General features: G+C 52.1%; 6 protein-coding genes across 6 annotated transcripts; 2 read left to right on the top strand and 4 right to left on the bottom strand.

Moving 5' to 3' along the window:
• Positions 1-120: 120 nt before the first annotated feature.
• Positions 121-6,809, bottom strand: V8C40DRAFT_240734 (chromatin-remodeling ATPase CHD1). The gene is made up of 6 exons (XM_083214864.1): positions 6,573-6,809; positions 5,670-6,144; positions 5,572-5,598; positions 5,435-5,516; positions 1,070-5,366; positions 121-1,012 (listed from the first exon to the last, which is right to left on the bottom strand). The coding sequence occupies exons 2-6, from the start codon at positions 6,114-6,116 to the stop codon at positions 856-858; spliced, it is 5,010 nt and encodes a 1,669-aa protein (XP_083074793.1). The 5' UTR covers positions 6,117-6,144; positions 6,573-6,809; the 3' UTR covers positions 121-855.
• A 1,445-nt stretch (positions 6,810-8,254) lies between these two features.
• On the top strand, positions 8,255-11,047 carry V8C40DRAFT_240733 (Fe-S cluster-binding ribosome biosynthesis protein). Its single transcript, XM_083214863.1, has 5 exons — positions 8,255-8,475; positions 8,583-8,607; positions 8,698-9,112; positions 9,180-10,510; positions 10,570-11,047. The coding sequence occupies exons 1-5, from the start codon at positions 8,456-8,458 to the stop codon at positions 10,603-10,605; spliced, it is 1,827 nt and encodes a 608-aa protein (XP_083074792.1). The 5' UTR covers positions 8,255-8,455; the 3' UTR covers positions 10,606-11,047.
• V8C40DRAFT_240731 (uncharacterized protein) lies at positions 11,024-14,096 on the bottom strand. Its single transcript, XM_083214862.1, has 5 exons — positions 13,811-14,096; positions 12,493-13,713; positions 12,321-12,437; positions 11,488-12,255; positions 11,024-11,422 (listed from the first exon to the last, which is right to left on the bottom strand). Exons 1-5 carry the CDS (start codon positions 13,952-13,954, stop codon positions 11,300-11,302), a joined length of 2,373 nt encoding a protein of 790 aa, XP_083074791.1. The 5' UTR covers positions 13,955-14,096; the 3' UTR covers positions 11,024-11,299.
• Positions 14,097-14,431: 335 nt separating this feature from the next.
• On the top strand, positions 14,432-16,349 carry V8C40DRAFT_264298 (TRAPP trafficking subunit Trs65-domain-containing protein; the record flags this gene model as incomplete). Its single annotated transcript, XM_083219524.1, has 2 exons — positions 14,432-14,645; positions 14,716-16,349. 2 exons carry the CDS (start codon positions 14,432-14,434, stop codon positions 16,347-16,349), a joined length of 1,848 nt encoding a protein of 615 aa, XP_083074790.1.
• Positions 16,330-19,741, bottom strand: V8C40DRAFT_240726 (DNA replication regulator SLD3-domain-containing protein). Its single transcript, XM_083214861.1, has 5 exons — positions 19,378-19,741; positions 18,622-19,305; positions 17,832-18,562; positions 17,253-17,779; positions 16,330-17,197 (listed from the first exon to the last, which is right to left on the bottom strand). Exons 1-5 carry the CDS (start codon positions 19,561-19,563, stop codon positions 16,647-16,649), a joined length of 2,679 nt encoding a protein of 892 aa, XP_083074789.1. The 5' UTR covers positions 19,564-19,741; the 3' UTR covers positions 16,330-16,646.
• A 634-nt stretch (positions 19,742-20,375) lies between these two features.
• On the bottom strand, positions 20,376-22,901 carry V8C40DRAFT_240725 (homeobox domain-containing protein). Its single transcript, XM_083214860.1, has 2 exons — positions 22,171-22,901; positions 20,376-22,081 (listed from the first exon to the last, which is right to left on the bottom strand). The coding sequence occupies exons 1-2, from the start codon at positions 22,474-22,476 to the stop codon at positions 20,876-20,878; spliced, it is 1,512 nt and encodes a 503-aa protein (XP_083074788.1). The 5' UTR covers positions 22,477-22,901; the 3' UTR covers positions 20,376-20,875.
• Between the last annotated feature and the right edge of the window lie 430 nt (positions 22,902-23,331).

Below are 23,331 nucleotides of genomic sequence, written 5' to 3'. Positions count from 1 at the left end.
ATACATCAATTCTCCCAGCTTATCATTCATCTCTTTACACATATCAACCTCGTGTATTAAATCACATGCAGCAAATCATCACCATAGTAGCAAATCACAGATACTTAAAACTATTTTATTCATCTATCGACTCCTCCTCTGCCTCAGGCTTTTTCTTGTGCCTAGGCGTAAGTGACTATCAAACTTGTGTCCTCATCTGCCAACTCGCTCCTCTAATTACTATCCGTAGAACAAGGCGGGAGGATTTAGAAAAACAAGAATCCCCATGGTAAACGGGAAAACATAGTGAGGAGGGGGAAAAGCCGTATAACCGCTCATATTACATTCATAAAAGAAAAATCCGTCGCCTCCCACAACCCTTCCAATGTCCGGAAAATGTTTGGTATAACATGTACCCTCAATCCGACGGCATGAGTAAGCTCTTGTCGTCAACAGTAAAATAAAACACTTGTCAGAAAAAGAAAAAAATAGAAAGACAAAAAAGGAGAGAAAAAAAGAGACAAGGTAGCAAAAAGGAGTATCCCTCCTCTCCTCCCTTCATCACAGTCAAGCCAAACAATACAACCTTCTCAAAATCAACTCGGTAGGCGGGCCAGAGAGTAGACGTCAAAGTCTTCGTCGAGCCGGCCAGCCGGTATAAACAAACTCCTCAACGCGTGTCGTCTTGTTTCTTTTTCCATGCAAATCCGGGTATGTTGTTGCAGCCGAGTCTTTTGTGACTGAACCATAATGCCACCTAATACCAAACGCCAGACAATGCAAATAAATGCCAAGCTCTTCTTTTATAAACTCGTCACAGAGCAAATCTAAACATCAACATCCTCCTTTAGCTTGTTCCAGTGGTCGCTTTTTTAATCACCGAACAGCGTGTGTGCCGTTGAGTTTTGCGGCACTAGGCTCAGAACTCTTCGACTTGTTGCGAGCGTGGAGCGTACGATACATTGAGCTCAGTCGGTCACCTGTAACGCTCTTGCTGGTATCGTCGACGGGCCAAAGAGCCGCCAGAAATTCCCTATGAGCCAAGTTAGCGGTGGGAAAACAAGAGAGTCGAAAGTTCGCAATCGCTTACCAGAAGTTGTTTTTGAGACCATCGTCTGCTACCGTTGCCGGCAGCTTCTCGTCGAGAAACGACCCAATGGCCACCAGCTCGGCTCCAAAAATGGCTGCGCGCTCCTTACTAGACTTGACGCTGTCCTTGGTGGTGGAAAGAATTTTCTCAAAGTTATCTCTCACCGGCTTCAAGAGGAACCAAATCATGGCGTCATTGTCCTTGGCCCTTTGGTCTTTGTCATCCCCAATGCGCCGTAGCTCATCCAACCTTCGAAGTGCCTTGACTCTGCGTTCATCCAGATGTCGGGTTGCAGGATCACGGTCTCGGTGATCTCGGTGATGGTCCCGGTCTCGATCGCGGTTATGGTCGCGGTTATGGTCACGGTCGCGGTCACGATGATGATCGCGATCACGATCCCGTTCCCGTTCCCGTTCCCGTTCTCGATCCCGGTCTCGGTCCCGGTCCCGACGGTCGTCTCGACGATCATCCCTGCGGTAATCATCTCGGCGGTCGTCTCGGCGGTCATCACGGCGATAATCATCGCGGCGATACTCCTCACGCCGGAATCTGTCATGGCGGCGGTCGTCATCTTCGCGATGGCGTCGTTTCTCCATGCGGCCGTCGCGATATTCATCACCAGCTTTGCTAGACCGGCGAGGGTCCTCAGAGCGCCGATGTTTGGGACTACGGGCATCGTCGTGAGAGGGATGCTTGCGCTTGAAATCGGGTCTAGCCGGTGCACTATCCTCTCCGGCACGGGATCGATGTTCGGATGATCCGTGGTCCCTCTCTCGCTCTCGTTGCCTTTTAAGACCTGTTGAAGCCGTCGTTGAGCTGCTGCCACGATTGCCATTGACTGCGTGGAGCTTCTTGTTGTTGCGATGATGGTTCTCCACCGCCTTCTGAACCGACCGATCATTCGAGTGCTTTGACTGCAGCACGGAAAGGAGATACTCTGACCTGCGCACGAGATGAACAGCGCCAGGGGCTTTGAGCTTGTCGTTGCCTTTGGATCTCTCCTCCTTTTTGCCCACCCGATGCTCTTCCAGGAAGAGCTTCTCTTGCATCTCCAAGTCCGAATCGTCGCGTATCTGAGCCCACGCGCCAAACCCGTGCTTGTCAATGCCGACAAGGAGCATGGCATCCTCTTTCGCTCCCCAGGGGCAGCTGTAGTTGGCCGCCTTGGTGGCGTCCGGCACCCGGAAATTTTTCCAGTCTGAATGGCCGCGAATCACCTGGCGAAGAAGTTGCAGCTGCTTAGGCCGTTCGATGGCAGTCTCAGCATTGACCTTTTTCAGCTCGCCGAAATCGATCAGCACAGCCTTCTTGTCCTTCTTTGTCAATGTCTTGCCCATCTTCTTTTCTTCCTCGGCAAGCTTGGCGCTGTTGTCGTCCACGGCTTGCTGGGCAGCTTTGATAAAATCGTCCAAGACTGATTTGACAAAGTCGGGGTCTCTCTCTCCGAGCTTGGCCTCCTGGATGATATCGGCGCTGCGATCCTCCATGGATCCAAATCGGAAGTAGGCCTTGATCAGATTTCGCTGCTCCTTATCGTTCAAGGGGCGTTTGGGATCCGCCAAGTAGGCGCGCTGCTCTTCTTCTTCTTGCTGCTGCTCTCTCTGGCGCTTCTTCAAGCGGTCTGCGCGCTCCACATCCTTGTTGCGGCTCTTGACTGCCGCCCTTCGCGGCGCACTCTCAGCTGCAACCTTTGCGAGGTAGTCTTCATGTTGCTTCTTCTCTTCTTCCGCCTTGATCTCGGCGAGTTTTTCGGCTGGGATAATCTGGTCCCAGTCGAGGTTGATATCATCTACTTTGACATCGGTAATTTGCATAAAATTATCCCAGTCGATACCGCCACTGCTCAGGTTGATCTTGTCGTCAACCTTGGTCTTTGTAATTTCAGCATTTTCCAGGATAGAATCAATGTCGAGCTGCTCCAGTCGCTGTTGGTTGCCGCTCTGCTCAAACATCTTGGACGATCGCATTTTCAGCACCATTTGGATGTCCTCTGAAGTGGATGGGCCGTCGATCTTGACGCCCTTCTTGCTGAGCTCCTCCTTAAACTTGGCTTTTCCATCATCAGTGACGCCAGCCTGAATGGTCAGATATTCTAGAAGAAGCTTGTTGCGGGCGCGTTCCAAAACCTCTTCCTCTACCGTTTCTTTCGATACAAGTCGGTAAATGTTCACCGGCCGCTTCTGTCCGATACGGTGAGCACGAGCCATGGCCTGCAAATCTGCCTGTGGATTCCAGTCAGAATCAAAGATGATGACAGTGTCTGCGGTCATCAGGTTAATGCCGAGACCACCCGCACGAGTGGAAAGCAGGAAGCAAAAATCTTCGCTGTCCTCGGCGTTGAAGTGATTGATAGCCATGCGTCGCGGGCCCGCTGCTATGGTGCCATCAAGTCGCTGGAACTTGTAGCCTCTGAGGGAGAGGTAATCACCGAGAATGTCCAGCATCCTAACCATCTGGCTGAAGATCAAAACCCTGTGTCCGTCCTTCTTCAGCTTGGACAGCAGCTGGTCGATCAACATCATTTTGCCACTGCTTGCAATCAAGCCCTTGATTTGATCCTCGCGACGTGTGCTGCCAGCCAAAACCCTCTCCTCTGCTCCGGGAAACATGTAAGGGTGGTTGCTGACTTTCTTCAACTCCATCATGATGTTGAGAAGGGAGTTCTTGTGTCCGTTTGTAGCATCACACAGGGCCGCGTAATTTCTGGTGAGAATGTTCTTGTAGTAGTCCAGCTGCACATCTGAAAGCTCAACGCGGATAATCTTTTCCGTCTTGGGCGGCAGGTCGGACTCGACCGTTTCCTTTGTGCGTCTTAGGATATAAGGAGCAATGGACCGGTGAAGGTCTTGCAGTTTCTCTTGGGCGTCGGCAGCGGAGAGCGAGTCCAAGTCCTCGTCAATGGTCACTTTTCCGGGGTTCAAAAAGTCGAGAAGGGCAGACAGCTCGGCCAAGTTATTCTGGATAGGAGTTCCGGTGATGAGAATCTTGCAGGGGATACCAAAGCCCACCAGGCGCTGGTATAGCTGGGATTCGGCATTCTTGAGGCGGTGCGCCTCATCGACGGCCAAAACTTGCCACTTGATAGACTGCAGGAATTGCCAGTCCTGCAGAATGAACTCGTAAGAAGTGACCAAGACGTTGAACTTTGGCTTCTTGGGATTGCCATTGATGATTAGCTCGTTCTCACGGATGATGTTTCGAGCATCCTCTGGTCCAAGATACACCACGTAGTTGATATCTGGTGACCAATTGTTAAATGTGTCGCACCAAGCAGGGATGACGCTGAGCGGAGCGACGACCAGAGAGGGCCCTTCCTGCCGCCTAGCATTGCGCAACCAGCTGAGGAACGACACTGTCTGGACCGTCTTGCCCAGGCCCATTTCGTCAGCAAGGATGACGTTGTTCCCGCGGGTCCAGTTGAGGCACAGAAAGTTGAGTCCCTTCAACTGAAATTCACGAAGCTCGCCGCCGACAATAAAGTCAGGCTGCTTCTCCAGCTTGGTCATCTTGGATCGCGTGTCTAGGCTCGTCTCCTTTCGGTCGGACAGCCATGACCTCGAAGTTCGGTCTATGTACTGGTCGATTTTGTCTTGAAAGAGGGTGCTGATATCTGATGCCGCCTCCCACGTGCATTCTTCGTAGGTAAGTCCTTTCCACTTGACGTAGTACTCATCGCCCTCATCGCCATCCCGGACGGCGACGACGCGTTCAACCTTGGTGTAGTCTTCAAGAGCTTCCTCGTCTCGATCGCGATCAAGGAAAAACTGCTCCTTTGTCTCCGGGGGAATATCATCTCCAAATCGAATGTCAAGCTCCTGGTCGACAAACTTTCTAAAGTAGTTTTCGACCTTGCGAAAGCCGCGGACACTGCGTAGAGAATCAAGCAGCTCCCAGGTATCATGCAAGTGGGATTTTCCTTGCCACTTGATGAAGTACTCAAAGTCGCTGCGGGTGGAATCGTAGGTAAGCTCGTGGCCATCTCTGAGCCTGTGCTTGACAACCTTTTCGATGTAGGGGGAGTTGTCGACATAGTCATCGACGTAGTAAGACGCAGCAAGTTCCGCATCTTCTTCATCTTCTTCGTCGACATCGCTCTCTTCGTATGCGCCTTCCTGCACCTGTTGCGCCGCACGGCGGTTTGACCACCGCTTCTCGGCAAGGGCCAAGGCGGGCTGCATCTCACGCTGTTGCCTGGCCTTTTTCTGCTGGCTCTTTGCGCGAGCTCCACCATATGTAGAAGAATCCGAGTCGGAATCGTTGGTTGAAGGTTGCAATACGGGCGTTCCCCTTTTTGAGGCTACAATCGGTTCAGTCAGCTTCAAGGTTGATGGGAGCGAGAGGACATGGGGAAGCGTCAAGACTCACAGGCGTGGGAACTTCCAACGCGCCGGCGTTTATTCTGGCGACGACTGGCTGGCGCAACATCTGATTCTGATTCCGATTCGATCTGATATAGTTAGTACATAATGCGACAAGACATTGCAGCTGGACATGTGACATACTATTTTGCGTTGCTCTCGTGGTCGAGTCTAGAATAAGGAGGTCAGCATTCGACATCAAAGAGAATAGAGAGGACACAGTTTCGGGTGGAAAGGCATACGCTTCTCCGAAGACCATAAAGCTCTGGATTGGCCTTCATATATTCATCTTCCACGGGAGCTTTTCGCTTAGCCGCTCGAGCTGATTCTGATGAACTGGCTCGGCCAGCTGTGACGTCGTCCTCATCTTCATTATCGTCTTCCTCGTCATTGCCATGCTGGGATGGCGAGGTAGCTTGCATATCGAAGTCGCCATCGTCTGACGCGTCGGCTACACTGGATTCTTCGCTTTCTGACATGGCATGGTCGGCGTCTGCATGGTTCGTAGCCTCATCGTTTGAAGCTTCGGGATCGGGGGGAGATGGGTGGTCCGGAGGGCTATTGGTGGCATTCAGGCCTTGGGAGACGTCGCTATCGTTTCCCTGCTGGTCTGCGACAGCCGAAAAAGTCATGGAGTCGTCCGGCGACAGATTTCCGTTGGAGGGGTCCCCCTCGCTGGGAGAGGACATGATGGAGGTATCCGCGAAGATGGAACTCCTACAGAACCGACGGCAGTTAGCATCATGAAATCCAAGTTACGCGTCCGCCCCAGTGAAGAGGTGGTGAAAGAACAAGTCGGCGACCCGCGATCATCAGCCTGGAAAGCAATACTGCTTTGGAATCGTGAAGCAATGCCAATCCAAGGCATCCCACGTGTGTAAGTGCTGGCAAGGCTGAGAGACGCCATCACCAGCAATTGGAGACTTGGCCACCGCCTGGGAGCCCATCTGAGGGCCCTGGAAGCATCGGCATCACCGGCAGCGGCCAATTCCATCGAAACAAACCTCATCTTGCCTTGATCCGGGCCCCGGAGAGCCGGCCCATGGACGCGTCCGGGTCAAGTCGTGGCTGGATCAGCGGGCAAGACGCAAGGCCACAGGGCTGCGGGCGGCAACAGCAAGTGCAAGGAGACAGCAGCGACTTACCAGTGATCAATCAATGACCCGTGACACCACAAAGAATGACAGGAGCCCACAGGCTCGTTCGGGCGAGTCTGGCGATGTTCCGGTGGGCGGAAGGGCCACGAGGGTTGAGGTGTCGAGAGACGGCCGGAGGTGACAAAAATGCGCTGGTGGAGAGAGGCAGGAAAGAATTGGAGGCAACGGGGCGGAGGGCCGAAGGCTCGGCCGGCGTGTTTGTACCCAAGCCAAGCCCTGTTGGGGTGGTTTGGCGCTCTGCTGACTGCTGAAGCCGCTAAAGACCGCTGCAGTCACGTGGCTGGCGCTTTGGACCTCAGAACCCCGGAATTTCTGCGCTGGGGGTGTTGGTGTTTGGGTGCAACTGTGACGATATTGCCAGAAGATGCGAAGCCTGCAAAGAATGATTGAATCGGATTTGATTTGTCAAGTAATGGGTTTGCTGCAATCGTTGTGATTGGGATTGTGTTTGAGAAACTTTCCTGGAGAAATTCTTTAAATATTCCAAAGCGTTCCAGCGCTTTGGCTATGGCGATGTTTGATGTTGATGCTGATAGTAATCAACGAAAGCAGACTCAGACGCAGGCGTAGAGTCGGAGTTTGAAAGATTTCGGGATAAAAGGTGTAGAATTTCAACAGATGTTTTCTTGATTGTGTTGAAATTGGGCGGTTTTGTTGTTCCGCTCAATGCAGAACTGAAGTGGTGATCGTAGACTCAGACTCAGATGCAGATGCAGATGCAGAGCCGGAGTTTTAAAGATGTCAAGATAAAAGTTATAGAATTTCAACAGAAATTTTTTTGATTCTGTAGAAATCGGGAGGTTTTGTTGTCTTGCTCAGTGCAAGACGGGAGTGGTGATCGGTGATCACAAAGTGAGAGAAGAGTCAGCTGTTGGTGTGGAGAATGTGAGGTGTGTTTGGGAGGAAGACAAGGCAGAGGGACACCTCGAGTTCTATACTCCCCAGATTAAGACTACCGGATTTTCCCATATTTTCCGTTGATAGGGAAACAGAAAAGAGGCAGAATAAGGTTCTACGAGTTGGGCCTTGTGAGGTACGTAGATGTTACAAGCCAGGAAGATACCGATGGGCTGTGTGGGAACTATAAACCGCCATCAACTGGGAAACAGAGTGAGAGTTCTATCTACATCGAAAATTATTCCTGCAGAAGATACCTCGTCGAAATGTGGCGCCAAATCCTGAAAATTTCCGGAGAGGTGGAAAAGTGAGGCGAGAATAAGGAAAAGACAAGCTATCAAACTGGAATTCAGTCTTGTTAATGCGTGATAGATTCAAGTATAAGAACAAGGCGCCAGGGATGGAGGTCTTCGAATTGTAGGCAACGAGCATTTGCATGGTAATGTGCTTGATGCGCAATCAGTATCTTGTGCTCTGACACAATAATTTCGCCAATTTTTTGCTCAGCTTCTATTGTTCATGTGTCTCTTGATACTACACGTATAAGGTATGCTCCTGATCCTGTCAGATGTCCATCGCATGCATTTGGAAGACAAGCCAAGATAGCACCACATATTCCACAAGGTCCCTCAGCCCGCTAAAGTCGCAGCGCAGGTACATTTCTCCAGTGCCGCAGCTAACATCGCCCGTCTCGCCCAGTTGCCCTCCCCAGAAAAAGGGCCTAAGCCCCGCCATTCACAGGGCGAGAAAAATTGATGACCACACACCTTGCTGTTCCAGAGCTAAAAGTTGCCCACTCTCCCCGTCAATCTGATTTTTCCTTTTGTTTTGCACTCCCCAGCTCAGCTTCTCGCGCGCCACCTCGTTGCAGATCCTGTTCAACAGTCGCAGCTGAGATTTTGCAGCTCTCACGGGGGACCATCGAGTCGAATCATTGCTACCCTAGACAGATCTCCGACTGTCAAGTTTCCATCATGGCGGACAAGCTCACCCGGTAGGTATCACCGACGAGATACATTAGCTGTCTCTTGCTATGCCAGCTACCGTGTCATGTCGCGGTTTAAAGATATCTTCGACTTGTTGCTAACCTGCGGCTTCTAGTATCGCCATTGTCAACACCGACAAAGTGAGTTCACGATGAAAATCTGCATGCCCCGCCGATCACCCCGCTATCAGCCAGATATCAGATATGCTGACCCCTGGCCTCTTCGAATAGTGTCGTCCTCGCAAGTGTCGTCAGGAGTGCAAGAAGTCTTGCCCTGTGGTTCGCAGTGGAAAGCTCTGTATCGAAGTCACTCCTGAGTCCCGTCTCGCCTTCATCTCCGAGTCGCTGTGTATTGGTTGTGGTATCTGTCCCAAGAAGTGCCCCTTCGACGCCATTACCATTATCAACCTGCCCACCAACCTCGAGAGCCAGGTCACCCACCGATATGGCCCCAACAGCTTCAAGCTCCACCGTTTGCCGATGCCTCGACCCGGCCAGGTTCTTGGTCTTGTCGGAACCAACGGTATCGGTAAGAGTACCGCGCTGAAGATTCTCAGCGGAAAGCTCAAGCCCAACTTGGGCCGCCACGACAACCCCCCTGACTGGGAGGACGTCATCAAGTACTTCCGTGGTTCCGAACTCCAGAGTAAGTGAACGAAATTTTACCCGTGACAGATTCCATCTCCAAGCGGTATTTTTAACATCGACTTTAGACTACTTCACCAAGCTTCTGGAGGACGATCTCAAGGCTGTTGTCAAGCCCCAGTATGTTGACCAGATCCCCAAGGCTGTCCGTGGCCCGGAGAAGAGCGTCAAGGCTCTTCTGGAGAGCCGCCACACTCTTGGAAACATGTCCGAAGTGACCAGCGTCTTGGAGCTCGAGCACATCATGGACCGTGACATCACTCTCCTCTCTGGTGGTGAGCTTCAGCGTTTCGCCATTGGTACTGTTTGCGTCCAGAAGGCCGATGTCTACATGTTTGACGAGCCCTCTTCATATCTGGATGTCAAGCAGCGTCTGAGTGCCGCCAAGATGATCCGTTCGCTGCTCCGTGACGATGACTACGTCATTGTCGTCGAGCACGATCTGTCTGTTCTTGACTACCTCTCCGATTACGTCTGCGTTCTCTACGGAAAGCCTGCCATCTATGGTGTCGTCACCATGCCTCACTCCGTTCGTGAAGGTATCAACATCTTCCTTGATGGTCACATCCCCACGGAGAACTTGCGATTCCGTGACGAGTCTCTTCAGTTCCGTCTCGCCGAGGCTACCGATGACTTCGCCATTGACAAGTCCCGTGCTTTCAACTACCCCGCGATGGAGAAGACACTCGGCAACTTCAAGCTCCGCATTGATGCCGGAGAGTTTACCGATTCCGAGATCATCGTCATGATGGGAGAGAACGGAACTGGCAAGACCACTTTCTGCCGTCTTCTTGCCGGTGCCCTCAAGCCTGATGGCAGGAGCTCTGTTCCTGACATGAAGATCAGCATGAAGCCTCAGACCATTACCCCCAAATTCGAGGGTACTGTTCGCCAGCTCTTCTTCAAGAAAATCAAGCAGGCTTTCCTGTCTCCTCAGTTCCAGACCGACGTCGTCAAGCCTCTCAAGCTCGACGACTTCATTGATCAGGAAGTCAAGAACCTGTCCGGTGGTGAATTGCAGCGTGTTGCTATTGTTCTTTCTCTGGGCATGCCTGCCGATATCTACCTCATTGACGAGCCCTCTGCCTACCTTGACTCTGAGCAGCGTATCATCGCCTCTCGAGTCATCAAGCGTTTCATCATGCACTCCAAGAAGACTGCCTTTATCGTCGAGCACGATTTCATCATGGCCACCTATCTTGCTGATCGTGTCATTGTCTTTGACGGCCAGCCCGGTATTAACTCCCACGCCAACAGGCCCGAGTCCCTCCTCACCGGTTGCAACACCTTCTTGAAGAACCTGGATGTCACTTTCCGTCGTGACCCAAGCAACTTCCGTCCTCGTATCAACAAGCTCGGCTCTCAGCTCGACCAGGAGCAGAAGATGAGCGGCAACTTCGTAAGTGACACGGACCTAACAATCTATACATTTATCATACTGACATTTTTATTCCACAGTTCTTCTTGGAGGAGAAGCCCGAAGAAAGTGCTTGAAAAGGGCAACCACGATCAGAACCAACGTGATGCATTTCCAGACGTTTGTGGTATCCATTCTTGCACTCCGCTTGTAATTCGCATAGATGGAGGCGACCATGAGGTTGGACTACAGATGGACGGCGTCAGCGAGGATGACGACCCAGATGAGTGACAATGGCGACGGCAGCCTATCCCCTGTTGTCTGGTCCTGCGGGAAATTGCTTGAAGGCGGTCCATTACGTGTGTATATACCACCGACCTACAACACTTCTGCAGATGGAGGGGCAATGGATCAAGCAGGATGACTGTCGTCAGGTTTCCTACCTCGCGGGAAACTCTTTCATAGCTACCTGTCAAGTTACAGAATAAAAGAAATTGATTTGGATCGTTACAACTTTGAGTTTATATTTACATCACGGGGACGTGAGAAGACACAGAAGAGAGATAAAAGACTTTTCCTTGAGCTAACTTAAAAGTGGTTAATGTACCCTGATTCAACATATTACACGAAGCTATTCTCGTAAACAAGCCTGTCCTGACTACGACGTTCAGATCTAGTCATTTGTTTGAAAGCTACATAAATTTTCTTACATTCCGGAGATGGGGGGAATAAAAAAGCGGCGAAAGAAGTCCAGCAATACAAGTAAAGAAAAGCTTACTAGCCAGACAAGAGCAGAGGGCTGAGTGAGAGCAATCGGGCTCGAGGGCTCGATTATTCTTCAATCTCGCCCTCTTCGCTGCCGCTCCGAACATCCTTGGCTGGTTCTGGGGTCCTGTTGCGTTGACGTCCATCACGAGGGGGGGAACGCTCACGTGATCGATCTCTCCTGAGTCTCTGTATGAATGTGTGAGAAGAAACGGCTTCAATGTGAATATGGAATGTAGTGATGTTAGACGTACCTTTGAATCCCGGGAATCCCTGCGGGCATAATCGTCTTCCTCTTCCTGTCGACGACGTCGAGGAGCTGCTGGGCGTTCATCTCCATAGGGGAGCTCATCATACGAACCTCGGTCGGCGCGACGGCGGTAGATACGTTCTCTCTCATCCTCCCGGTCTCTGCGCTCGCGATCGTAGAAGGCGTCGTCATCGCGCCTGGGACGGGGGGGACGATCCAGGTCACGATCTCGGTCACGTTCACGATCGCGTTCACGATCTCGTTCACGGCGTGATGGCGGGGGCGAAAGACGACCACGGTCAGTCGATAAGAGGTTCTCTGCCATGGTCGACTTGCGATGGTTTCGCTCACGCTCAGCAATCGCCTTTCGCCGGTCTGCCTCGTACGCGTCGGGCTCCGGACTACGGCTGCGCCGACCACCACGACCGCCACCGCGATGTGAACGTTCGCCACGAGATCGATCCCTTTCACGCCTCGAGACCTCTCTTTCGATAGAGGGTCGTTCATGGCGTCGGTAGGCACGATCGGCTTCATCCTTCTCGCGTAACCTGCGGAGATGTTTTTCAAACGCACTTCGTCGGAACTCTTCCGAAGTGACGGCCTGGAATTCGTCTGATTTCAGTAGTCTAGGTCGTACCTTTTCATAAGTATCGCTCAGCGCGACTGGCGGCTCGAGACGCTTAATATAAGCACGAAGATCATCAATGGCCCGACGTTGCTGTCGATCCGGTTGTCTCTCATCTTCGCGCTTCGAGGCGCGCTTCTCACGCAGCTGATAGAGGGAAACATGTTAGCTTGGACTGGAGATCCAGAGAACAAGAGGGGACTATATCTTACGCGATTGAAAATAAGTTCGAGCGTGTTACGATCAATGTTAGCCGTACGGTGATCATCTTTCATGATGGACAGATATTCCTCAAGATCACTAGTTGGGGTGAGTTCAAACCGCTTATCCTACCGAGCAAGTTAGTATGCATCAAGTTAAAGAGGATAAACCACAAAAACCTACTTCGAGGACATCGAGCACTTCATTTCGAGGACCGCGAAGCGATCGCTCTTCCTCTTCCACCACATCCCAAAATAGCTCTTGAGGGGTAGATCCGACTTGACCAACCATGTTGAGGTAGCGTTCGTCGTTTTCGATAAGAGGAATAACCTGGCTCCATTTGGTGCCGGCATTGATCTTGCCGTCCTTGCGGAGAGAGTCTAGCAGGGATTTAAAAGCATCTCTGGCCTTGCGTTCCTTGCGGAATCTTCGGCTCTTCTCCTCTTGTTTAGACTCAATGAAGGCTCGCTCCAAACCTTTCATGTGATTTTGGAAAGCAGTCAATATGTCAAATTGACTGAGGGTTCTATACTTTTCATTTTCTTGGAGGGTCGGGGTGCCAGAGATGATGTCTCTAGCATCCGCCCAGCGAGTGTATGGCTCGAGATTGAGCTTGGGGAGCAAGTCGATCAGGCCATCCATGGCACTCTTCTTCTGGCTAGCCTGCTGTTCTTTGTGAGCCTTCTTAAGACCGATGATATACTCCTCAAAGAGCTGGCGGCGCTCGTCCTCATCATTAGTGGAACGGAAAATGGTCTCTCCTTCGATCATGGGTCTAGCCGTCTTCCATCGAGTGTAGTGGGTGATTTCGGGGTGCCGTTTCAGCATCGTCTCGAAGTCACCACGCAATTTGGTCAGCCTCTCTTTGGCACGCTCTTTGTCTTGGAGGATGACGTCCTGGCAGTACTTCTCGAAGGCATCTTTTCTGTCTTTTGGGTCCCTGATAGCACGAAACTGGGGATCCCGAGCAATGGCACGAACGGTCTGCTCCCAAGTCCAGTCTGGCTGGACGCCGCTTCGTTTCAGCAGTTTAACAAAAGCTGCTTCGGCCTCTTCGAGAGTAGCGTATTCCGGATCATTCGTGGCGGGGACGAAGGCTTGCTGTGACTTGGATTCATTTCCATATGTCAACTGGCGAGATTCGGGATAGGGTTCTCGATTGTCACGGGAGTCGCGAGCATCGCGGGAATCGCGTTGATAGTCATGTCCTGTAGATGGATAACCGCCACCCTGTGTGTATGGAGTAGTCTGGGGAACGGGGTTGCTCGGCCCACCAGTCGAACCTAGAGCCTTCTTGAATGCTTCAGGCATTTCCCAAGAGCTCTGCTGCGTCTCGGTATTGTACCAATATTTGCGACCCCCTTCTGCGGTATACTCTTTCCATGGCTGGGACTGCAGAGCGCGCTGTGGGAAAAAAGAGAGAGCGTTAGCATCACTGGGTCTGAGCTGGTACCGCATGGGCTTGAATAAGGCACGCTGGAGACAGAAAGATACAACTCACCTCTGCCGAGCTCATCATCTCCTCCGGCTTGGTCCATTGCGTCACCTTGGTCACATTGTTGTAATAATAGGCCCGGCCTTCTGGCGTCTTGTGCTCTTGCCAGGCCGAAGCCGGCTGAGGGAAAGGAGGCGCGAAGCCGTTCATCCTGCAGGGGCTGGAGATTGTGCCCTGAAGCGTAGTTCAAGAGGAGATTCTCGCGATAAAAGTCTCGGGCACGCCTCAATGAGCGCGGGCGACGGCGATGGCGGAGTCGATGCTGGCCTGAAGCTGTTGTCGTACCAAAATTTTGAATCAAGCTTGGGTACAGCAATGGCGCGAGACACGCATCTTTCCAGCGTGCACGGACCACCTCGGGGAGTTCTTATGCAACTAACCGGGTTCCGCATAACCGGGGCTGCAGCTGGGCCTTGTAGTGGCTTATCAGGGGGGTTGGAAGAGAGTCTATCAACGCTGGAGCTTAGTGGGAATTTAGGTGAGCTGGTCATTTCATTATTACTGCCCGCCTACCATTAATTACTATTGTATTATTATATCTTATAATTCATGAGGAGAGGGTGAACGCCTATTATAATTATATACATGCGACCATAACGAATCTCCTATTTTTCTTTTTGTTTCGTCATGTCGGCTCGCAATCCTTCCACGCCCGGACAGCTGACTCCTGTTCAACTAACCATATCCACCACCAATGCGGCAACCGACCTTATCAACAACTCTTACTTGACATATCTCGTACCGGCTGAGACCAACATTGATTTGGAAAAAGCACTTGAGGGATTTGATGGCTCAAAGACCGTATCTGAACTAATAGAGCAAAGAGACACGTTATTTTTCGGTATGGAACCGACAACCAGCTCAACCTCACCGCTCATGAAACCAAGTCACTAACATGGACTCATATAAAGATGAAACTGTTGATGTCCTGCTTGTTCTCAAGACGCCATGGCTCCCGCGGAAAGAGTTGGACTACCATCTTAGCAGGATAAGTATATCGTTAGAAGCTCAGGTAGCCAATGGCAGTGTCCCTGGCCGCGACTCTCCCAACTCTTCTGAGAGCATCTTCAGCGGGAGGCTGAAGGAGACAAAGAAGCCCTTCGTCATCGAGGACAAGAGGGAATACGGGAGCGACGTCGAGGATGAGGAGGAAGAGGAAGAGCCGCGGTTTGTGTACGCCATGTGGAAGCTACCCGTGCTCCTCATAAGGCCCCGAATGCGCCTACACAGTCCGGCCGTCGTCTTCTCCGCGTCCGCGAGCCTCGACCCGGATCTCTGGACCGAACCCGTTGCCCCAGACGTCGGCTATCTTCCAAGCGGACTGCCGTCTGGCTTCAACCTGCTCGAGTCTTTCAGTAACGACTTTGCCCTGAATGGCGTCAAGCCGCGACTGTCGGCGCTGCGAGTATCAAGAGTGGCTCCCGTAACGCGGCAGCAAGACTTCATGACACGCCTCCGGACACTGCCCCAGCTGAGCATCAAGGTCTTCCCAGTCCTGCATACGAGAATACGCTTCTCTCGTCCTAACACGATACCCCTGAGCCGGAGCATCGTCGCCCTCCTGGAAATCGACTTCACATCCCACTTTGAATGCGAGGCTCTCCTGAACAGCATCCGACTTACATCTCCCAACGGCACCGTCGAGAACCTCAATGACGAAGCCGGCCTCGGCCTTCCCCTCAGCTGCGTTTCACACGACCACATCACGCTCCTCTACCACATCCAGCCCCAGCAAACCGAGACCACCCTCCCCAGAGACACCTCGGGGAGCCTCGAAATCTCCATCGCCGCCTCCGTCCTCGTCATCCCGGGCGTCTGCACCCCCAGCCTCACCATGAGCTGGACCACCGCCCTCGACTTCTCCCTGCCCGTCAACCCCAGCTTCGGCACCGCCTCGGAATCCGGCATCCAGCGCGCCCACCGCCCGACGCAGCTCTCCATCGGCAGCGTCGCCCAGGTCATCACCCACCTGAAATCCCCCTCGGCCATCCGCCCAGACGCCCTCCCCACGCTGGAAGCCTCCACGAACCGCACCGAGGCCTCCATCCCCGACCTCGGCATCACAATGTCCTTCACCGCGCCCTCGACGCCCGTCCACCCGGGCGACATCTTCTCCTGGACCGTCTACGTCGTCAACCGCTCCTCCGACAAGGCCAACAGCACCCGCCCGCCGCGCAAGCTCGCCCTCGTCGCCGTGCCCAAGCGCCGACGCGCAGAGGTTCGTCCAATCCGGCCCCCGTCCAGCAGCGGCCGGCGCCGCGGGGACAAGGAAATCGCAGACGCCGTGCTGGACGAGAACGTGATCCACGCATTGCAGAAGAGCGCCACGCTCGAGACATCGGAGCTCATCTGCCTCAGTGCCGATACGCGCGTTGGCCCCGTGGCGCCAGGCGCATGCCACGTCGTAGAGCTGCAGTTTCTGGCATTGCAAGAGGGTGTTGTCGGCCTCGAAGCCATCCGGGTCGTCGACTTGGGATCACAAGAGCACGTCGATATTGGAGACTTACCAACCATGATAGTAGAGCCCTTGGCGGCCGCCGCCTGAATTTAGCAACAAAATCTTTTCATCTCATGCTCTATCTTGCTACGACCATGCTAATGATGTATACAAAATAATGCTTCCATGAGCATGGCACCCATGTGTAACGAATACTTGTTTCATGCCAACTGTTCCATTGTGCTTCGTAACGCCATTGCCACACGCCCTGCGCTGTCTTTTCCACTGAAACCCCCCCAAAAAGAAAAGAAGTCATTGATACTCAGTACAGTAACACCCCAGGGATATAATAATATAATGCACATAATCACTATGCTCGCCAGAACGCATAAGAAATTTCCCATTTCATAAATCATCAAAGTCGTCATCCCATCCAAGTCTCTCAAAAATAGACACGCTTTTCCCCTTCGGCTCCTGCGCCTTTGTCTGAGGAGTTGCATATAAATCAAGCCGCTGCTGTGTGCTTTTCTTGATCGGCGTCTCAATCAAATCAGGAGCTTCATATCTGGTTCTCGTAGGTTTAACCACGCTATCCGTTACGACGAAATCTTCAGGTGCCCGCGTTCTCTGTATGGCGGGAGAGGAAGGGGGGTATGCTGGCTGTTCATTTAACGGTCGGCGTAGGAAGCTGGGCTTCGCCGAAGTCTTTGTCGGCGTGTCGCCTACTGCATCCATCACTGGAGATGGGCTACGCTTATACAGCTCCCTAAGAGCAGGCTTCTTGCCTGTAGATGGAACAAAGGCCGTCACGCTAGATGGGGGGATTAATTCATCAAAACCTTCAGAGAATATTTGGCCCTCTGCCTTCTTGGCTGGCATCATGTTCTTGAACCGGTTGTTTGCTGGTGTGGCCTTAACCACAGCCGGGATGCTCCTCGGGGGTGCTCTTTTCGGTTCTGAAACAATTTGTTAGCACATTCTTCATGTTACATGTTGGGGGAGTTGAATTACTCTTGGTGGCCAAATTGGCCGACGTTCTACGCTCATCTGCCTCCGCCATTGCCTTGCTTACAACTTGTCGGTTAGGCTTCCTCAAGGCAGAAATGGCCTCCTTAAGCTCAGCATCCACCTCGGCCTTTTTACTAGCTCTAGCATCAAACAGGTTGTTCATGCTGCTGCTTCGGGACAGTGAATGGGCCCTTCTCTGAGAGTCGGGAAGCAATGACATGGGTCCTGATAAATCCAAGCTCTCCCGCTTGACGGTCGGAAGGGTGGTAGATGTGGCTGATCGCAAAAGAGCAATGGCATTACTGGGGCCCCTCGAGATACTCCTTCGGTTCTGTTGTTCCGTAGAGAGGGCTCGCTGCAACGTCTTGCGAGCGTTCGGAGGTTGAGGTCGCTTAGCTGCAGCACCAGGCCTCTGATCTCGAAGGCTTGAAGGCTTCTTCATAGCCCTGGACTTTGCCGGGGCTATAATCACAGGACCTCCAAGTTTCCGGTTGATTGAGTCGCAAAGATCAGGCAAGCGAGCAGAAAAGCTAATTGAGTGTTAGTGTCCAACTACATCAAGGGGTTAATACCAAGTCTTACAAAGGTACAATAACATCGACGCAAAAGTCTCTCAGAGGTTCGGACGATGCCTTCTTTTCCAGGCTGCCATCCAATGGCGTTTGCGAAGATGGTGCATCTTCAAGCAACAGCTGCTCATCACTGGCCGTTGATTGCCAGATAGTTAGCCGATCGGCGTGAACATCCAGCAGCACTGGAAGATTGTGCTTGTTTCTCTTCTTCGGTTGAGGGTGCAGAGCATTCTCCAACAAGTCTCCAGAATCGGCAGCTCCAGGCAGAGTGGGCAGAATCGCCTCGCCGCTTTCACCAGCAGTCTTGAGAGGTTCTAGGGCAAGGATCTCCATGATGAGGATCATTTGCAGCTTAGTCTCCCTCGTCCGCAGGATGGAAACATGAGACTTGACTTGTGAGGAGGTGGTGGCAGCCTCATCATTTGGCTCCGGCTTGTTCGCAGCCCACCACCGCATAACGTTTTCATCCTCCAGCGGATACAGTCCACTCTTGCCAAGCTTCATCTTCTTGGGCTTGCGCTTGCGCTTGCGACCTTCATCAGAACTCTCAATCCGGTCCTTCAGCTTGGTGATAATCTCAGGAATTGTCTCGCGATACTTTTTGTCGATCTGGACGGTTGTGAGGATGAGACTCTTCAGAAATTCGATCAGATCGGCCATGTCCAGGTTCGATTCCAGATCCAAGTGGAAGGTCGATCGAGCTCGTGATAGTGGGCCTTTGGCGAAGTACGCGAGGGATCCCTGCGTCCGTGTGAGTAACCATCAACAGTACTAGAGCTCGATACATTTATGCGACCTACCATGGATTTGTAAAGCGCATCGAAATAATGAGTTCTGATGCTGTCAAAAATATCCTCTGCACCCTGGACTATGGGAGCGGGGTTGGCTTGGTCCTCAGATCCCGGCAGCGGAAGCTGTTCCAAGCTCATGTCGGGTGACGGTAGCTGCGACAGCATTGATTCGGGTTCCAGTGATTCTTCTTCTTTGGCCAAGATTCCGACAGTCGAAACAGACTGTGATCTCACACGCTTCCTCATCTGAGATTGGATGGCTTCGATGGCAGCCCTTTTCTTCTTCTGTTCGACATGCAGCTGAGGGGTTGTAAGTGCTTCGATATCGGGGCGCTCGACTCGCTCTGTCTTCACGGGAGAAAGGCGCTCATATCTGACGGCCGTGGCATTTTGCGCCAGGCTTTCTAAGTCCGCCCATGACCCCAGCTTGCAAAGTACATACAGCCCATTGGACTGTCGCTCCAGGGCGTAGGTGGTACCCCTCAATTCATTGCGCGCGATGAGCACAATGGGCGCGGGGCCAAGCCGGCTTTCGAGATCGAGAATATGGATGTAGGATTCGTAAAACCGAGACTGGGGGAAATCGCCGTTGGAAGCTGCAAAGTCTATATACGCCAGCGGCAGGTGTTCACGAGGCAGAAGCATCAACGGGTGCAGGACGCGGGGCGGGATATGCAAATTAGGTGGATGTGGCTATATAGAAAGTCAAGAGCAGTGAGCAGCGAGCAAACGCAGTGATACAAGATTCGGAGGGCCTTGATTCACCTTTACAGCAATTGATGGCTTGAGCAGCTGCTCCATGGTAACGGCCACTCCCGACTTCCTCGCGGCGCGGCGCGGCGAAGAAGCTTCATCTTGGCGATTCAAGCTGCCTTCGGAAGTGGGCGTCAAGATGCCGGACCGCGCACGCGACGCGTCTTCAAAGGCGTCGAGGAACGCGGACGAGGACATGGAGAGCTGGCGATCATTCACGATATGGCATTATCGAAGGAGGAAGCAAGCTTATAAGGGAGCAGAGAAAGGAAATGCAATAAAAGATGCCGCCAGAAACACGCAAAAAGGGAGCCTCGATCGCTTTCTTAGACGCCTTATCGAAGGGATGTTGTTCTGCCCTTTCTTCATTAAGAAGAGGTGGGGCTGCTGCAAAGCGCGTTACGTGCTCTTCGCTAAACAGAGGCTAAGGATTAAGGCTGTGACGTCGTTCCATTAGATTCCTTTTTTCTTCATCTATTTTCTGCACCCATGTAACCTGTAGCCCTGACCCTGGAAGCTGTACTCGTACATGTAAATTCACACCCGACCTTCGTTGTTTTTTCACTCGCATTTACTGGTGTACAAAGTTGGATGCATACCAATTCCGTTTAGTAGTAGTCTTAAAAACTTGATTTGGTGAGGTTGTTCAGCCGTTCCTAGTGGCGCAAACCTTTTGACAAGCCGTTGAACCAGACTCAGCTCGTGGTGGCTATCAACTGGGAAGTCATTGATTGGCTATTTTTTTCGATTGACTTTGAGACTGCGGTATCAGCCGACTTATTTCCCCAAGGTCGAGTAATGTCACCTACTTTACCTACTAATGTACCTAGTCATGCAGTTTAGGGGATATAAGACATCTTTTGTGTAACTGGCGAATATATCTACAAGTAGTAGGCCTTTTAGTACCTGCCTGTTCCATGTTATAACGCCGAGTTTACGCTGGTCAGTAAGCACCGAAGTCGGATATGATACCACATACACACAGAAGAGGAAGCTTATACTGCAATTGGTATAGATATCATAGGTATTTTGCCATTATTCAACTGCAAAAAAGGTCACATAGTATGCGTAGTTATCTCGTCCTGCTCCTAATCACTTCTAACCCTGGGGTATTTCAGTCCCAATCCCACGCCAGAGCGCCAAAAATGGACAGCGATGTCCCCAATGGAGGCACCAATCATTCAGGATCCAGTAGTACCGGAGTCATAACAAAGGAAAATACAAGTCTCCCACCATAAAACTGCTTCCATAATTCAAATTTAGAATCCAAAATGCCGCTCCCCATACAGTACAGTCCAATGCTAATGTATATGCAAACCGCTAGACCAAGCTTTACAAAGGAAAGAGTAAACAAAGGAAAATAACAGCCACTGCTGTTTATAGTATACAGAATTGCAAGCACAATTTTCAAATGAGAGCATGCAATATGGGTGTGTAGCCAGATGTGAAGGAAATTGAGACGAATTTTGCGCATCCAGCTGTGTGTAATGTTTTGCTTGCTTATCCAAAATCAAAGCATGTTCATAGATGAGGTATAGGGAATGGCAAACTCTGGTGCCGACTCGCCACTGTGTGGTGAAAAGGACCAGTTATAGTCTGAGTTGTCCGCATAGCCGGAGAAGTAACCAGCGCCCATTTGGTAAGGAAACATGGGGGTTGTGGGCTGGCTGGAGCAGGCCTTGATACTAGCATCGTAGTCCGCTGCCGTTCCGTGAATTGATCCATCAAGATCGTCGGAAAAGGATCTTGCGCCAAAGTTACCCATGGTGTAGGAGGCACCATTGTTATTGAACACAAAGTTCTCCAGAAAGGCGGGTGTGGTCGGCGGTGTGCGCAATGTAGGATCTTGAATCAGAGCCGACGACGAGTATTTGGTAATCAGGGGGAACAGGCCTCCGTTGGTGTTTTGTGCCTCTGTGACGACGGGGGTGTTTGGCGTGGGCGGCGCCGCTGAGCCAGGGGCCATTGGTGAGCGATTTCTCTGGAAAAAAGGGCTGCGTGGTGTGGCAGCAGAGGCAGACGACTTGCGAACCCGTCCTGCTCCTGTAGAAACAACTCGACGCATGGAAGCAACCTGCTCAGAGCGTCTGGTATCAATACCAGTTCTGGGGCCGCCCGAAAAGCTTCGAGGGCCGTTGAACAATAGCTGAGGAGTTTGACGGTTACGGCGAGAGGCAATGTCTGCAGGGCAAGGGGATTTGAGCTGCCGACTGGGGCTGCTCGGGATGCCAGTCTGATCCAAGAAGGCTGTTATCCGCTCAAGATCCATCTCCTGGTACTCGTTGGCATACTCGTCGGAAGTGTTTTCGATAGAGAGCATCGTGTCCAAGGCGGACACATTGGCGAAAGACATGTCGGTTGCGGGAGAGGGAGGCTCTACCTTGACAGCATCATCTTCGGTGTCCGCATGGTGGAAGACGAGAGAAGACGCAGAGCCGAGGTGGGGGGTAACAGGCGGTGTTGTCCCATAAGCATCGGTGGAGCTCTCAGATGCTGTCGAGAGCTGAGAAGGGGCATCTGGGGACTGATCCTTGGCTTGCGAGGCCTGTCGCGGCTCGGGGAAGGGGGCAGAAGAAGCAACTAGGTCACGCTTGCGATCAGAGCCCTGCAGGCCCATCTCTCCGCCTGTCCTTTCTTTTTCGGCTCGTTGTCTGGCCTCGTACTCTCGAATGTTGTTCTCCTTCTTTTCTCGTGCCCTCCTGTTTTGAAACCAGTTCTAGCTAATCGTTAGCAAACTGCAATGTAGGTATATATGTATACATATTCATGATCATATAATTGTCAATGGGGAGCGGGTTCAATTACATTGATTCGTGCATGGTCAACCCTCATGCTCTCGGCCAAGGCCTTCTTTGTGCTGCTGTTGGGCTTGTGGTTCTTCTGGAACTCGGCCTCAAGAACTTCCACCTCTTCCTTTGAAAGTCGCGGCTTTGATTCCGTTGTTCGCGACATTTGCTGGTGGTGAACAAGATGGTTATGCTGTGCCTGGTAGGCTTTCATAGATTCCGCCAGAAATGGGTACTCTGGGATCTGGGCATATTGTGTATAGTCGTCGGCGGCAGCGACGGAATAGGTCCAAGCCGGCCACTCCGATTGAGAATGGTGAACCATGGTTTCTGTTGAGGGGCCACACGAGGCGTGGTAAGTTTGATGACGGTTATGCCCCAGCTTGAGACTTGCGTAATCTAGTTAACGCCGAAGTCGGTTATGCACTGTAAATGTGGCAGGACGCCGAGGTGTAGACTCAGATTGGAATCGAGGAATGGCAAGCAATGGTCGTTTGGTTTATATAAATGTGAATGCTGCCGGCGGCGAGGGGTAGATGAGGACGATCCTCGGGAGTGAAATGGTATCAATTGCGATGATGACGACGAAGAGAAAAATTAAGAGGAAGAAGGAGAAGGGGTTATTGAGACAAGGGCTTTTCCTGAACTTTGTTTCCAGGTTACTCTGTTCGGCCTTGTTAAGGGGATTTGTCGTCGTTGGAGCAAGCGGGCAGAAACATTGAGGGACAAGATCCGGGAACAGATTCGGAGGGGCGGAGGTAGATACAAGTACTCGCTAGAGGCAGAGGCCCTTGATACGCATCTCTTAACTCGGTAGTGGTGTTGTCGACCCGCCCGCGCATCTGTGGCGGATTTTGGTGTCTCCATGGGCTGCTCCGTACTCGGTACGGTACTGTACTGCGAGTGAGGGCATCACCCCGGTCAGAGACCAGGGGGCAAGGATCAGGGCACAGCACCGATACCCCTGGCACTGAGCCCTGCCACTCCAGGGCAGCAGCAAGCAGCGACGGGGGGTGCATCAGAGCATCAGCTGCGCGTTGGGTGGGCCGGGACTCGCGCTGTGCAGACTTTGGCGCCCAGAGCGCTCGCAGCCTCCAAGGCTAGAGGCTTCGAGGCTAGAGCCACAGCCCAGAGCCATCCAGAGGTCCGGGTCCAGAACCCAGGACAGAGCCCAGCTGGG

This window comes from Trichoderma camerunense, assembly GCF_050948025.1.
Source record: "Trichoderma camerunense strain CBS 138272 chromosome Unknown V8C40scaffold_6, whole genome shotgun sequence".
Classification (NCBI taxonomy): Eukaryota; Fungi; Ascomycota; class Sordariomycetes; order Hypocreales; family Hypocreaceae; genus Trichoderma; species Trichoderma camerunense.
This window is presented reverse-complemented; position numbering and strand designations above follow the sequence as displayed.

Bases quoted from the DNA above. Each gene is read 5' to 3' on its own strand.
- V8C40DRAFT_240731 (XM_083214862.1), bottom strand. From the start codon at position 13,954: ATGAACGGCTTCGCGCCTCCTTTCCCTCAGCCGGCTTCGGCCTGGCAA. The intron at 12,438-12,492 runs GTAGGTTTTTGT...CTTGCTCGGTAG, and splicing joins AAGTGCTCGATGTCCTCGAA to GATAAGCGGTTTGAACTCAC. The intron at 11,423-11,487 runs GTACGTCTAACA...ACATTCATACAG, and splicing joins GGGATTCCCGGGATTCAAAG to AGACTCAGGAGAGATCGATC.
- V8C40DRAFT_240733 (XM_083214863.1), top strand. From the start codon at position 8,456: ATGGCGGACAAGCTCACCCG. The intron at 8,476-8,582 runs GTAGGTATCACC...TGCGGCTTCTAG, and splicing joins ATGGCGGACAAGCTCACCCG to TATCGCCATTGTCAACACCG. The intron at 9,113-9,179 runs GTAAGTGAACGA...CATCGACTTTAG, and splicing joins CCGTGGTTCCGAACTCCAGA to ACTACTTCACCAAGCTTCTG.
- V8C40DRAFT_240734 (XM_083214864.1), bottom strand. From the start codon at position 6,116: ATGTCCTCTCCCAGCGAGGGGGACCCCTCCAACGGAAATCTGTCGCCG. The intron at 5,517-5,571 runs GTATGTCACATG...TAACTATATCAG, and splicing joins CACGAGAGCAACGCAAAATA to ATCGAATCGGAATCAGAATC. The intron at 5,367-5,434 runs GTGAGTCTTGAC...AACCGATTGTAG, and splicing joins CGTTGGAAGTTCCCACGCCT to CCTCAAAAAGGGGAACGCCC.
- V8C40DRAFT_240725 (XM_083214860.1), bottom strand. From the start codon at position 22,476: ATGGTTCACCATTCTCAATCGGAGTGGCCGGCTTGGACCTATTCCGTC. The intron at 22,082-22,170 runs GTAATTGAACCC...ACGATTAGCTAG, and splicing joins TTGACCATGCACGAATCAAT to AACTGGTTTCAAAACAGGAG.
- V8C40DRAFT_240726 (XM_083214861.1), bottom strand. From the start codon at position 19,563: ATGTCCTCGTCCGCGTTCCTCGACGCCTTTGAAGACGCGTCGCGTGCG. The intron at 19,306-19,377 runs GTGAATCAAGGC...CTTTCTATATAG, and splicing joins AGCCATCAATTGCTGTAAAG to CCACATCCACCTAATTTGCA. The intron at 17,780-17,831 runs GTAAGACTTGGT...ACACTCAATTAG, and splicing joins GTCGATGTTATTGTACCTTT to CTTTTCTGCTCGCTTGCCTG.